Source organism: Megascapheus bottae, chromosome 3 (genome assembly GCF_031878675.1).
Source record: "Megascapheus bottae isolate mThoBot1 chromosome 3, mThoBot2.hap1, whole genome shotgun sequence".
Taxonomy (NCBI): domain Eukaryota; kingdom Metazoa; phylum Chordata; class Mammalia; order Rodentia; family Geomyidae; genus Megascapheus; species Megascapheus bottae.
In genome coordinates, this window is record NC_143511.1 from 49,784,920 (window position 1) to 49,801,068 (window position 16,149).

The following is a 16,149-nucleotide window of genomic DNA, read 5'->3' on the forward strand; positions in this document are numbered from 1 at the left end:
ACGGATATTCATTTGCACACTAAAATTTAAAAAGTATTCATGCATTTTAATTGCAAGTAAATTCTATCTGGTTAAAAATCACATGTTCTGATTCTAGAGGTTAGTGACATATAGCTGGCTGGCCCAATCTAGCTCACTACTTGTTTTTATAAATAGTTTTGTTGGAAAACAGATATTCCCATTTACTTATATATTATCCATGACAACTTTTAGGTTAACATGTTACTTAGAGTACAATAGTTATGACAGTGACTGTGTGGTATTTCAAGCATAAAATATTCTCAGTTCCTTGACAGAAAAAGTTCTCAGTTCTGTACTTGATGATGTTGGGTCAATTAGCACCATTCATTTATCCACCATTTTTTTTCTTTTTCATGCCAGTCCTGAGCTTGGAGCACTGTCCTTGGACTTTCTCAAGGCTAGAGCTCTACCACTTGAGCCTTAGCACCATTTCCAGCTTTTTTTTTTCTTTTTTTTTTTTTTTGGCCCCTTTCTCTTTCCGGCCCCGCTCGCTCCGGCCCGGCTAGGCCCCCCTTTCTAGCTCAGGCCCCGCTCGCTCCGGCCCCGCTCGCTCCGGCCCCGCTCGCTCTGGCCCGGCTAGGCCCTCTTTTCTAGCTCAGGCCCCACTCGCTCTGGCCCCGCTTGCTTCCGCCCGGCTCGCTCCAGCTTGCTCTTGGCCCCGCTCGCTCCGGCCCGGCCCTGCTCCTAGCCCCGCTCGCTCCGGCCCGGGTCGCTCCCGCACGCTCCGGCCCGGCCCTGCTCCTGGCCCCGCTCGCTCCGGCCTGGCCCTGCTCCTGGCTTGCTCTGGCCCCACTCGCTCCGGCCTGGCCAGCTCTTGCTTGCTCCTGGCTCTGCTCGCTCTGGCCCCGCTCGCTCCAGCCTCGCTGGCTCTGGCTCGGCTCGCTCCCGTAAGCTCCGGTCCTGCTTGCTCCGGTCCTGCTCGCTCCGGCCCGCTCGCTCCAGCCACCACTCGGTTGGGCTCTGTTCACTTCAGCTCAGCTTGCTTCTTTCGCTCTCTGTCGCCCTCGCAGTCTTGTCTCTGCCACTTTTCCGGTTTGGTTGTGTCTCGTCTCTGCCACTTCCGGCTTGGTTGTGTATGTGGGATACCGAGGAATCGAACCTGGGTCTTTTTGCATGCTAGTCAAGCACTTTAACCGCTAGGCCAAACTCCCGGGCCCCCAGCTTTTTTTTTTCTATGTATGTGGTACGGAGTAATCGAACCCGGGTCTTCGTGCATGCTAGGCAAGCACTCTACCACTAGGCCAAACTCCCAGCCCCTAAGTTTGTTTTTTGAGAGTGCCTTTCCATGCTAAATGCTGGGCTGGCTACTGCATTTGCATGGGTGGCATATCCCTTGTTTATACTTACTTTGACAGTTAGGGTCTGTGATCAAAGGAACGAGTCTGACACAAAAGCGGAATTTGGAAGTTAAGTTAGAGCTTTATTCCGCGCCTAGAATCAAGAATCATACTGACCGGTCAGGGCCGCCTCTAAGATGTGAGTGAGAGAGCGACCCGGCCTGATCTTACAGGCTACTTTTATAGGCCCCAGCCATGTGGTTGGGCTGGCCATACACAGGTGGCCAATGGAATTCAGCATGGTTGATTGATGGCTAGGGCAACCACTGACACCTTTGCTGTTTGAACTGACCTATCATTTCGGTGGGCTTCTGGCGCACTGCTCTGATGACAAAGGAAGGGGAGGGAATTCCCTGGCAGGCCAAGGGGGGTGGGGTGGGGAGGAATTCTGGTAACTCCACCTGGTTTAGCTGCTCTTGTAATCTGAGCTGTTATCAGAGATTCTGCAGTCCCTGCCTCAGGTCAAGTCCTTTGTCATAAAGATGGGAAATGCCTAGAGTGGATGGATTTTGGGAAGTCAAGAAAGGGGTCCCTTCATTGACCTTTTTCTTTTTTTGAGAAATCCTTGGTTCAATAGTCCCTGGATTTGTATCAGTGAAGAACAGAGTAATTTCTAAAGAAAGCTTGCTATTTTTTTTCCCCTTTCTCTTGAATGTAGATGATGTTTTTATTCCCAGTTTTAATATTCCTAAGGATTCTGTTTCTATAGGAAGGGAGGAGAGGATTCCACATCGCTCCAGGTGGAGATTCCACGTCCCACCAGAGTCCAACACACAAAGACAATCTCACATAAAAAGGTGAATTTATTGGGGAAGTAGATGGTGAACTGACCAGCCAGGGACACAGTGCAGACTCGGGAGCTGACACTGTGACCCCGAGCAGCTCTCAAGCTGGGTTTTTAAGGGCAAAACCCCTGAGGTGGAACCTGGCCACACAGGTGGCCAATGTGATAGTTACATACACAGAGGGACAATAGCCAACTCTGGCCACACGCAGGTAGCCAATAGGGTTACAGCCCAGTGTTTGAATTTATCTCTCACCTTAGTTGGAGTTGGCAGGCAAATTAGGCAGATCTCCACACAAAGCAGCCCCCTCCACCCAAGTGGATATCCCTCCTCATGGGGGGTGGGGAGAAGGTCAAGGTTTCCCCTCCCTAGAAGGGCAAAGGTGGCTGGGCTGTACCATTGTCGACCTTCCATAATGGGGCGGGGAACTCTTAGGCATTCCCATGGCACCAGTCCCTGCTCCCCTTAACAGAAGGAGCCATAAGTATCAAGTACGTTTGGGTTCTTTTTCCCTATTATGAAAGAAAGTATTGGTCTCCATGAGCTAGTCTGATCTGAAAAACACATCTTGTCTATTGATAACCCTTAGATTGGGTTATTGGGGGCAGAAGAATAATTTTCATTGGCTATATAATAAGAGTTGTAGTAACTATCAACATTAATTACCTAACAATGTGCTTGGAAAACTCATTTAAAGTAGATGAAACTGAATGGATGTTTTAAAGTGTCATCATTGCAGGTTAAATTTTCTAAAGTGTTAATTTCAGAAATAACCCTTTAATTCATGGGTATGTCTATAGTACATATATACATATGCAGTATATATGAATATAATATATAGTGACTATGTATATAATACATATATTGTACCATGCCAAAATTTAGATAGATGGATTTTATTCCTGTTGCTAACAGTTACTCAGTTTACTTTGTTTTTAATTTTGTTATCTACTGAACAAGTCCCAGCGGTTTTGTATTTTTGAGTCATCAGTTATATTTGTATTATTTTCCTTTATTACATTGGAGTGTAACTTCCATTTAAGGAAAATAAGAAGGAACTGATGTTTTTGTTGCTATTAAAATTCTCACTGGTTATTTGAAAGGGAATAGAGCACTTAGCAATAAAGAATATTTTTTTGAACATACCTTACTCTGAATTTGCTAGTTCATATCAAAAGAGTGCTCTTCAAGAAATAGATAGTCCAGACAGAAACTGTGAATCAGAAAAGGGGAATACCCCTGTAGGGAGCTCTTTGTGTCATTCTTTCTATTCCTGTGGAGAAATCAATGGAGTTTGCATTGGGAGATGTGGTTCCCCATAGGGAAGTATCTCAGGGAACCAGTAACTTCTCACTAGGGGAAATGAAAAAGAAATCCCTAGGTGGTGGCCATAGTCTAGATCAATCTGTACAATAAACTCTTGTTTTGATCTGTGTCACACAAATCTGCACTTTTTTCTATCCAGATATTAGGATGCTTGTATATGACAAAATATCCAATACTAATGCAGACTAATTCTGGAAATGGGATACTGATATCTGGAGTTACCAATATGAGAATAATATTATTACAAGTACAAATAATTTTGATTCACTGAGCCCATGCTTGGAGTTTCCATAAATGCTTTTAGGATTTTTTGATGTGAAAATGTAAGCAACTGCAATGGAAAGTCTTCAGTACAGTCCTTTAGATTACAAAAGAATTTTTTTTAAAGGCCACTCTATTAACACCTACTTGTTTTTACTATCTTCATAATAAGCTATTCTCAATCATTAAAAGGCTGTGAAATTGCTTAAATAAACCTGTGCTGGCCATTTTTTAAAAAATATTTGTAATCTTTAGTCCCATTGTAATTAGGATAAGAAAGAATATTTATTTTCCCTATTGTTTCTGCTCCATTGATTGTGTCTCTTAAACTCCCTTTTATCCCCTGTTATTGTATTTTGGTAACAGAAGCATCCTGTTTTATGACTTGTTCAGCTGAATTAGCTGAAGAGGGCTTCATGTGATGATTGGAGTCTTTTAACTGTGAAGGCAGTTTCTTTTACCTTCATTATGAAAAGGGCACATAAGGCAGTTTTCATAGCCTAAAGGCTTTAAAAAAATGTTTTTTTTAAAGCTTTCCCTCTGTTGGAGTGAAGAATCAGGACAAAAAGAGTAGGCTGTTCTCAGGAATTTCTAGAAATAGCTTTTGAAAGTAAAATTAGGAGATAGCTATCTGCTCCTCTACAAAGGAAGAAGTCATTTTTGCAGCATTGGAATTAGAAGCAAAGGCCCGACTCTCCCAGGAATCTTTATTTTTCTAGTTTGTTATTACAGCAATAGGCACCAAAAGTATATAAAGCATGGATGCATACAATAGTATCAAAGTGGCTTTCACTGTTCACCTCATGCTATATATACAGCACGTGTTACTAGTATTATTTCTATTTTGCAGCTGGTGGGAACCAGACTGAGGGAGATTAATGACTTTGCTATCATCCTACAGCTAACGAATGGGAAAGCCTGGGGTTTCTGACTCCAGTCATGTGCTTTTTTTCAGGATATCACACTGCTCAGGGTCTCCTTAATCTGTACTCTTCAGTGTTGCTAAGAGTCTTGTGAAAGAATGATGTGGAAAAAGTATCATACTTCCCTAGCAACAAAATATATAATGTAAGCACTTAAGTTGAGATGAAGTTCTCCTAACACCAAGCAAGATAGTCAGTTATACATAAATACTTTTGTGTGATGTGTACTAGGTTTTAGAAATTACGCCTACTCCTATTTTATGTATTTGTTTTCTTACTTTTACTTTACTATTGAATGGAAGATTTAGTTTTGTAAGCTGACAGTTTCCTCTGCACTTTTAAGATATTATGTGATCTCCTGGTTTTGTTAATGTTGAAAAGCTTGTGGTTAATTCCAAATTGTTTTCTGACATCTTTTTTTCCCTTTTAGCTTTGAAGATTGCCTTTTTGTTTGCTGTGTTTAAAAATCACTATATATTGTATTCATTTAATAAAAACCCCATAGTTTGTCTTATTTAAGTTCCAAGTTAGACATTTATGTCTTTTATTGATTCTGGTAATCCTTAGTCATTATTTCTTTATTGTTTTATTCTATTCCTCTTAACTTTTTATTTTGAAATAATTTTAAGCTTACAGAAAAGCTTTAAAAATAGTTCAGGAAGCTATAGATGTATAATGGAATATTATTCAGCCAAAGCATTTCAGAATTTGCTAGGATTAAGAGAGAATCTGGGAGGAAATGATGAATAATGAACATGAGGTTGTGTGGAACAAGGACAGATGAAATATTATGAAATTCATTGTGATAGTTGAACAATTGGTGAGTATACTGAAAATCATTGAAAATACATTTTACTTCAGAATAGTGTGGTAGTGAATTGTGTTTCTTATTAAAATAGTGTAAGTGCAGAGTTCTTGTGCGTTTTCCCATCTAGCCTTTCTGATGTCTCTTGCTGTATAAATAGTGTAGTCTAACAACTTAATGTAGGGGCGACTAACTAAACTATGGATTTTGCCCAATTTTTCGTGTTTATTTATTTTTTTATTTTTTAATCTTGGGCTTGGACTGAGAGCTTGGGCTCTGAGCTTTTGTGCTTATGGCTAGGATTCTACCACTTTGAGCCACAGCGCTACTTCTGGTTTGGAGATAAGGAGTCATACAGACTTTCCTGCCTGAGCTGGCTTTGAACTGTGATTTTTGTATCTCAGCCCTCTAAGTAGCTAGGGTTATAGATGGGAGCCACTAGCACAAGGCTCACACACTTTTTAGACTATTTTAATTTTTATATCCCTAGATCTATTCCAGGATCCTAAATCCAATTTAGTTGTCATATTTCCTGTGTTCAAACCTGTGCCAGTTCCTTCATCTCTGGTACTCTTGATCCTGGTACTCCTAATAGGTTATTTTGTAAAATGTTAGTTTGTAAAATGCTGCTCTATTTTGACAATGTTGACTTCTCATGGTAAGGTTACCATAACACATTTTTAGCAAGGATATTTCAGGAGTAATGTCCCTTTCTTAGTGGATCATTTTCAGGGGGAACATGATGCTGATGTGTTATGTTAAATTTGATTCCCTGTTTTAAGTGATCTGTACAGGATTTCCTCAACATAGGAACTGTTTTTTTTTCTTTTATATAGTAAATGTCTTGTGGATATGCTTTGGGACTCTGTACATGGAATTTTCTTGCTTGTCTTTAAACTTTGGTCCACTAATTATAGTACCTGTTAGTCCTCGAGCTAAGACTTCTGTGGTGTTTGTTTAATGGTAATTTTCTCCTTGTTTCTATATTCACTGACTAGAATTCTTTGGTAAGGAATTTACTGTCTGTCTGTTCATTCAATTATATTTATCACAGTGTGGACTGCTCACAGATATTTATTTTGTGTTATAAATGATCATGTATTTAATATCATTGTCATGTTTATTTTTCAAACTGTTTAAGGTGGTCATTGGGAAGTTTTTCATATTGGCTACTACATTCTCTCATTATGCTATCAGCCTTTCATGAATGTCTCTTTACTTTCTAGTAACAAGATACAAGCTTAGATTCTTCTTATTCCAGTTTTGGAATCGGCCACATCTGTATGCATTAGCTAAAATTAAACTCCTTTTGGAAAGCATTGTAAATGCAAGACAACAACCTCATTCAATGCTATATGACTATGCTAGTCAGCTCTCTCTTGCTGTGCCATTAAACACTATATGACTATGTTAGTTGGCTTTTTCATGCGATAACAGATATCATAAATAATCAGTTTAAAAAGAGAAATGGTTTATTGTGGCTCACAGTTTTAGAAGTTTCAACCCATGACTTTTTGGGGGGACGGGGGGGGGAGGGGGCAGGTCATGGGGTTTGAACTTGGCCTGGATGCTGTCCCTGAGCTCTTCAGCTCAAGGATACCACCCTAACCCTAGGCCTGGGCCTTGTCCCTGTGTTCTTCAGCTCAAGGCTACCGCCCTATCCTACCAAGCTCCACTTTCTGTTTCCTAGGGGTTAATTGGAGATAAGAGTCTCAGATCCTTTTGTGCCCGGGCTGGCTTTAAACCTTGATTCTCAGAACTCAGCCTCCTGAGTAGCTAGAATTATAGGCGTGACACCCCACCTGGTTCCATGATCATTTTGTCCCTTTGCTTTTAGACCTTTGGTAAGCAACAGCATGATGGGACCTTGTGGTGATTCAGTCTGTTTCTCTCATGGGAGGCAAGCAAAAAAGCCAAGGAGAACAGGTCACAAAAGCTTTGAGAACATAAAAGACCCCAAATCTTCTACTAGGCCTTATCATTTAAAATTTCTACCATCTGTCAGTAGCAACAGTGTGACACTTGGACACATGAGCCATGGAGAGATATTTAAGATCTAAACTAAAGCAATGATTTGGATTTTTTTGTATTATATATATTATCTCTTTGGATTATGTTTAGGGCAGTTTATAATCAGTTGCATAATGAGTTCCATAACTGATTTGTTTTGTGTGTATGGGGGTTCTGGATCTTGAACTGAGATTTCTTTTTAAGGCTAGTGCTCTTCTACCAGAGCCATATCTGTACTTCTGGGTTTGGGTGGTTAATTGGAGAAAAGTGTCTCATGGCTTTTCTTGCCCAGGCTGTTTACAGTGATCCTTAGATCTTAGCCCTCCTGAGTGGGATTACAAGTATGACCCACTAGTGCCCAGCTGAATATATTGTTAATTTTAGACATTCTAGTTCTTAGTTATGTTTCTAATTTGCCACTTCTTTTCCATCATATCAACTTTTTTTTTTTTTTTTTTGCCAGTCCTGGGCTTGAGCTCAGGGCCTGAGCACTGTCCTTGGACTTTCTCAAGGCTAGAGCTCTACCACTTGAGCCTCAGCACCACTTCTGGCTTTTTTCTATGTATGTGGTACCGAGGAATCGAACCCGGGTCTTCAAGCATGCTAGGCAAGCACTTTAACCACTAGGCCAAACTCCCGGCCATCATATCAACTTTTATAGTAATTAAATGACTTAACTTATATATCCCTAATCTCCTAAATACTTTTGTATTACTTTTTGCTCATTTTTATTTTTCCAAAGAACTTAGAGTCTATAACCCACTTATTGTTTTGTTTGTTGCTGATTCTCATGCATGTTTAACTGTATCACTCCTTTGATTTAAAAAAATAATGCATTCATTTTTACTTTTTTTAATTTTAATGTGCAAATAATTTGGAATAATATGTTATGAGTATCTTTCCAGATTAGTCTAGGTATTCTCCATTCATTACTATGTTTATCATTATTATTATTTTTTTTTTCAGTCCTGTGGCTTGAACTCAAGGCCTGAGCACTGTCCTTTGGCTTTCTCAGGGCTAGCACTCTATCACTTGAGCCACAGCACCATTTCTGGCTTTTTCTATATCTGTGGTACTAAGGAGTACCATTTTAGGCATTGGTTTTCAGTTTTTGGGAAAAAGATGCAACATCTTTTAATAAAAAATGCTAAATCTTTGTAAAGACTTGGAGAATATGTCCTTTTACCCACTCAGGGAAGAACAGAATTTCCTTTGTATTGCTGTAATTGATGGCCAAAGGTCTTTTTTTTTAAGTGTTCCACCAAATACATTGAATTTCTTTTGGCAGCATGAGGCATACCTTGTGTTGTTTTTACATGCAGAAGTTTTCAAATGGCAAAAGTATTGTGGACTGATCTTGTATCTGAATTGTAGTCTTCTTTTTCTTTTTTTTTATATTTTTTATTGTAATTAATAGAAGAGTTACATTATATTCGCCAGATAGAAGATGCATTAATTCAAATACATTGATACCCTTTCTCATGTCTTGGTCCCCTCCCCCTCATCTTGTTTTCCCCCTTTCCCTATCCAGTTTCAAATAACTAAATACAAATATATCCAATATATCAGATAACAAAGTGAGATACTGTAACAATATGATATAACCAAACGACAGCAAAAGAGATGAGAGATAACATAGTACATTAAGGGCAATAATCACTCATTAGATGGCTTTTGTTTCTATATCCTAGAGGTTCTTTCATTTAACGTCATACTATAAATATGGCCTTCTGTATCTAGGTTTTGCTCTATTGAAAATCTCGGCTATGAGAGTCCAAGGTTTCTACTGATTATGACAAATGAAGTCTTTCCATTTCCTAACAAATGGGGCAATGTCATTCTTTCTGACAGCAGCATAGAATTCCATTGTGTACAAATATCATATCTTGTGATCCACTCATCAACTGAGGGGCATCTGGGTTGGTTCCATATCTTTGCTATGGTAAATAGTGCTGCAATGAACATTGTTGTCCTAGTGGATTTAGTATGTCCTTGTCTCTGGACAATTGGGTAAATGCCAAGTAGTGGAATTGCTGGGTCATAGGGGAGCTCTATGTTTAGTCTTTTGAGAAACTGCCATACTGCTTTCTATAGTGGTTGAATGAGTTTGCACTCCCACCAACAGTGTAGTAGTGATCCCTCCTGGCCACATCCCCTTCAGCATCTGTTTTTATTAGTTTTCTTGATCCTGGCCATTCTAACTGGAGTGAGGTGGAATCTTAGAGTTGTTTTGATTTGCATTTCTTTTATGACCAGAGATGTTGAGCATTTCTTCATGTGTCTATAAGGCCATTTTTGTTTCTTCTTCAGAGAGACTCTCTTTAAGTCTTTGGCCCATCTTTGGCTCACCTATCTCTTATGTACTGGAAATTTTTCTTCTTCCCTTTATATACAATATATAAATTTATATATATATAGATATATAACTGTATGTGTGCCTATGTGTGAGACAGAGAGAGAGAGAGAGAGAGAGAGAGAGAGAGAGAGAGAGAGAGAGAGAGAGCGCGAGAGAGCTCTGTATGGCCTCAAATACGTTACTTTCCAACTCATTCTCATTCTTTTTTTTGGGGGGGGGGGTTGCCAGTCCTGGGCTTGAGCTCAGGGCCTGAGCATTGTCCTTGGACTTTCTCAAGGCTAGAGCTCTACCACTTGGGCCTCAGCACCATTTCCGGCTTTTTTCTATGTATGTGGTACTGAGGAATTGAACCCAGGTCTTCGTGCTCTTCTAGGTATTTTTTTTTTGTATCATGTCTTTTTCAACTCAAATCTCTGCTATTCTGCTATTCTTACCATCTATTCATGCCTTTTGTGATACAACATGGTGTGTTGTTGTTTTTGTTGGTGGTGGTGGTGGTGTGTGTGTGTGTGTGTGATTAATTGATGGATTGATTTGGGAGTACTCTATCCTTGAAGTATTCCTGTGTGATTTCTGTCCTACCTTTTTCAGGTCCATTGTCAAGACTTACCATCTCTTGGTACCCTCTCTGAAGATGAATCCTAGGCACTGAGGTTTCTTTTTTCTATGCATCTCTCTTGGTACTATTTTATTTTGTCAGTAGTTTCAATCATGTACTCTTTTGTTATCTAATAATATAGAGGTGCATACATTTCTGTCTCTTTCCTGTAAATTGATAAATACTTTGGAGGATCAGACTGTGTTTCAGATTTTATTTTGTGTGACTCATTGTTGAATTGCTAGCTTTCATAGGTTAAAAATATTGAAACTCCATTTTGTTGTAATGTAAGAGTTATTTTATATACAAATGTGCCTATTGTCATGCCTAGCTTACAGCACTATTCTTAGTAAATGTTAGTGATACTCAAACAATGTAGTAGATTTTAGATCAAGCCCATTTTCCCCCTCCTATTTCATGGATAGCAGGAATTATAATAAAAACCAGATCCAACTTCATTAAAAATTTTTCTGTTGCCCTTTCCTTTGGGCTTCTCTTTAATTTATATCCTTTAAGTATAATTCATTTATCTTTGACACTTCTTCACTTACTACTTCGTGAAGTTTTTCTAAATAGTTTATTTTTCTAGATAGAGATAAATTATATATATTAATTGCAGTTTAAGAGAAGACATTGAATTGTTTTAGAAAGATTAATCCTGGTTAAACTCTATCTAATTGATCCACATTATGACTCTTCCTATTGAGTTTTAAAATTTTAATATCCATCAGTGAAAAGAAATTGCCTGTTGTAGCTGGAATTGAACTTAAGACAGTCATTTAAGTATCTATGAAACCAGATATTAAAATGATTAGGAATACTGGGTTTAAGGAAATTGTGTCAAGTTTTAAGTGGCCATAACATTTTTGTTTTAGATTCATTTGTAACATTTAACAGCCTCTTTCTCAAAAGTTATTTACATATAGTCATACAAGATGAGACTGAACGAAATGAACTCTAGGTTATGGAAACAAGAGGTTTATCTTTGTGATTGTTGTTCTTAATGTACTATTTGAAGTTATTTCTTTCCTCTTTTTTTCCACTTATGGTTAATCTCATATAGTTACTGTATCTGACTTTGTTACCTGGTATATTGTATACATGTTTACATGTTTATTTGTTTATTTGAAATGGGGAAGGGAACTGGAAAGGGAAAGGGGCACAAAAACATGAGAAGGGGTATCAAGGTTCAAGAAGTAATGTACCCATTACCAGATGAATGCGAACTGTAACCCCTCTATACATTATCCTAACAATAAAAATATTCATATAAAATGACATTTAAAAGTCTTAAATTATTATTTTAAATAATAAATTTCTTCTCTAACATCTTTTAAAAACTTGTAAGGTGATTTGAATTGAGAATTGTTTGATTTATATATGTTAACACTCTAACTTAGTGTGTAGCAGCAAGTCTCAACAATAGTAAAAATTACAAGAACTATGCCTAGCTTTAGAAATGTGCTAAATTTATCTTATCAGTTTTCTTTCAGGGAGTGGTTCTTATTAGATAGATAGATAGATAGATAGATAGATATAATATATATTATATATATTTCCACACACATTCTAGAATACATATTCCAGAATTTGTTTTATATGGATGTAAGCTTGTGTGTGTGGGTTTATATATTAGAGAGAGAGAGAAAGAGGGACAGATAGGTAGATTAATAGAGAAGAGAATAAAGAGAGAGATTTTTGTTGGTGTGAAAAAATACCTAAGAAAAAGGAAATTAAAGAAAAGGATTTATTATTTTTATTTTTGGTTCATCGTTTTGAGGTTTTAGTCCATGTTATCTAGCTTCATTGCAGAACATCCTGGCACTCAGGTAAAAGAAAGAGATAGAGACAGAGAGATAGACACACAGAGAGAAACAGAGAAAAACTGAGACAGAGAGAGATTGAGGAAACAAGCTGTCTCCTTTAAAGGTATACCCTAGTGACCTGCTTCCTTCACTGTGGCCATACCTTCTGATAGCCCATTTATGGATAAACTTATTAATGAATTAATCCATTGATGAAATGAATACTCTTATGAGTTGGTCACTTTTCAATAAGTCCATCAGAAGGTGAGTCATGGGCATATACTTCATATTTAAATGATAACAGATACCAGAAGAGAGCAAGGAGAGAAAAAAAGAGACAGAATTTTGTCCTTGAGTAACCAAAGAAAAAGGGGTTTATGTTGCTTTGTAGGGTGGCTCCTTGTTAAATCTAAACTTCTGGGAATCTTTTTCTTTTTTGTTTCTTCATAATATAATATGTATTACTATTTAATATTTCTACAGGAGTTAGAATTTTGCTGGCTATTGATTTTGGAAATGTGTTCACAGGTTGTTTGTATCCGCTCTACTTGGAACGCTCTCTCTCCAAAGTTAAGTTGTGACACAAGACCTCTCATTTTGAAGACCCTGAGTGAACTGTTCTCTCTGGTTCCTTCTTTAACAGTCAATACATCTGAGTATGAGGTATGTGTTGTGGAGCTCACATTGGAAAGTCATATGAACCAGTGACTACTTTGGGAGAATATACGATTTTTTTTTAAGCGTCTGGCTTTGTAGGCTAGATTGGTCTTGAGCTTGCTTGGGTTCTGTCTTGTGACAGTTTGAACCCAGGATGGATGTAAACTTGTATGCTCCTTCCTTAGTCTCTTGAGTAATGGTATTCTAAGCATTCAACACTAAACCCCAATTTTTTGAGTGTGTGTGTGTGTGTGTGGGTGGGTGGGTGTGTGTATGTATGTATGTATGTTGCGTGTGTGTATGTGGTTTAACTTGCTGGCTATTTAGGTAGGGTTAAACTTGAACTTTTATCCTCTTGATAAGGCAAGAGTATTTATATAAGGGACATAAAACTTATATTATGAGAATTTGTAAAAAGTCTTATTTAGAAAATAAGCAATGGACAAAACCCAAGACATTAATAAAAGCAGGATACATTCTACAATGTAATTGAACTAATCATTACATTGTGGAAGATTCTTTGTTATTCTTTGTTTCTAAGATTTTTTTTTTTTTGCCTGTTCTGGGGTTTAAACTCAGGGCCTGAGCACTGTCCTTGGGCTTTTTTCTCAAGACTAGCACTCTACCACTTCCGTCTTTTCTATATATCTGGTACTGAGGAATCAAGCCAGGTCTTTGTACATGTTAGGCAAGCACTCTACCACTAGATGAAACCCCAGTTTCTAAGATTTTTATATAGATTGCACATTGGTGGCTCATGCCTGTAATCTTAGCTACTCAGGAGACTGAGATTTGAGGATTGTGGTTCTAAGCCAACCTGGGCAGGAAAGTCCAGCGATTTTTATCTCCAGTTATCCATTAATAAGCTGTAAGTAGAGCTCGGGCTTAAATGGTAAAGTGCTAGCTTCAACACAAAAACTCAGGGATAGGTCCCAGACCTTGAGTTCAAGCCCAGGACTGGCACACAGTGCACATTCATGTACATTTTGTTTGTTTTGGTTGGTCCTGGGGCTTGAATTCTGAGCCTGGAGACTGTCCCTGAGGAAGCCACAGCCCCATTTCTGGTTTTCTGGTGGCTATTTGGAGATAATAGTCTCACAGACTTTAATGCCTGGGCTAGCTTCGAACTGCAATTCTCAGATCTCAGCTTCCTGTGTGGTTAATATTACAGGCATGAGCCACCAGTGCCTAGCTCCAACAGTTTTTTTTAATGGTTATAATTTATGGGTACTAGGTTTTATACTGTCAAATAGCCTGTGGGACTGTAGGCAAGACTAAGAAAAAGGTTGTATTGTATATAATTATTTACTTTTTGTTTTCAATGGTCAAAATCTTAGATCTTTATGTTGCTTATATTTGAATTCAGATTTTATTACAGGTTAATTTATGGTGTATGTGTTTTAAACTCACAGACTATATCGTATTTCTTTTAGATTAGATATTTTTGCTTTATCTTTGTGTTGTATAATATTAAGTTTCTTCCACTCCTCAAATCAACTGCTTTGTGATAGTGGTTCTTCAGTTTCTTTTCCTTACTTTCGTCTCTCTTACCATCCTTCTCTCTTCTCCTATTTTTTTTTAAATTTCTTGGAATTTGTTCAATGCGTTTTCTCAAAGGATTTCTTAAATCATTTCTATCTCTAGTTATTTTAATGTTTTGTGTTCACCTTAAATGAAGCTCAACCTGTTTATGCCAAATCAGTTTTTTTTTTAATTTAGCTTCTCTGTGATGCCATGTACTAGCAGTCCAGAAGAGTGAAACTATGTGCTTGCAAACTTCTGTATTGCATTTGTTTAAAAAAAAATGGTTCCTTTTATCTAGTTTTTCTTCTTTTTTATAATCTCTGATTTTAAATTGTTTTAAGAAATAATTGTTTTAACTTGTTGTAGCCTTCTAGTAAGCAGGACTCTATTGCTTCCAAATTCCTTTATGCTGTCGTAAGAGCTTTATTTATTATTTGTTAGTCATGGGGCTTGAACTCTGGGCCTGGGTGCTGTTCCTCATTTCTTCAGCTCAAGGCTACTGTCCTACCCTTGGGCCTGGGAATTGTCCTTGAATTCTTCAACTCAAGGCTACCACCCTACCCTTTGAGCCACAGCACTACTTCTGGTTTTTTAGTGGTTAATTTGAGATAAGAGTCTCACAGACTTTAGTGCCCAAGCTGGCTTTGAACCGCTATCCCCAGATCTCAGCCTCCTGGGTAGCTAGGATTACAGGTGGGCGCCACTGGGCTTGGCTAGAGCTTTATTTTTATATTATATTAGGAATATATACCCAGAAATTATTTCTCCTAGTAGATTATGAACATTTTGAAATTGGAGTCCATGCTTCAATTGTACTGTTTTTTTTTTTAAAATTACTTTGCACAATGCATTGAATATATATTCATTGGCTTAGAGTGCATTTAATGTACCAGGCCTTAGGGATACTAGAGTAGCAGGTACTATTTTTGAATTCCAATTAATTTCCTGGCATTTTCCTATTGTTATTCTCCTAATTATTACATTATTTCTAAAATGGAATAGGACGGTGTTACTTTTTATTTTATAGCCAAAGAATCTACTGAGGTTTTTGCAAGCTGTATTTACTTACTGACCAGTATTATAGACTAACTGCCATGTATCAGGGCAAGCATCCAACTGACATATTAGTTACCAAGTAATAGCTAGTATGTGGACCCAGGACATTCTTATTACATGGCCAATTCTCCCTTTATACTATGTGGGGGCAGTGTCTGTCTTCTAGAAACCTAAATATTCAATGAGATAGACTAAAATCATGACAGGGTAACATTTGATGGGTGCAGATAATCAAATGGCAATGAAAATGAGGTAGAGAAAGTGACAAACATTATGGGAGGAAACAAGGAAACCTTATTTATTGGTATTGTTAGACCAGGAACTTTAGCAATTCATATAATGTTTCTTCCCACTGAAGTTGAATTGGTAGCAAAAGAAGCATAGGAGAGCCTTATATGATTTAAAAAGTTATAAATATTGAGTATTGGATAGATTTTAGATTTGGGCAATTATTTATAAATATTTTTACCTTTTAAGGAACTATTCTGGGCTTTGTGATCAAAGTCTTTGACAGAGAAAAAACTAAGGAGTATGCAAACCTAGTGAAGTTTACATCATACCAGATGTAAATGTGCCGTATACCACATGGGCTTGGAGAAAAGTAGCCTTCTATATAGGGGATTGGATTAAGAATAATGACATCAGAACTTAAGGATTAGAAAATATTTCACTTTCTAGGTTTAAT

General features: G+C 37.8%; 1 protein-coding gene across 1 annotated transcript in view; it reads left to right on the forward strand.

The window, feature by feature from the left end:
* Focad (focadhesin) overlaps positions 1 to 16,149 on the forward strand; it is a 250,753-nt gene that overhangs the window by 138,652 nt on the left and 95,952 nt on the right. Inside the window, exon 16 of the mRNA XM_090330054.1 lies at positions 12,756 to 12,890. Within this exon, the coding sequence (XP_090186180.1) occupies positions 12,756 to 12,890 (135 nt within the window). The remainder of the gene's footprint in view (positions 1 to 12,755; positions 12,891 to 16,149) is intronic.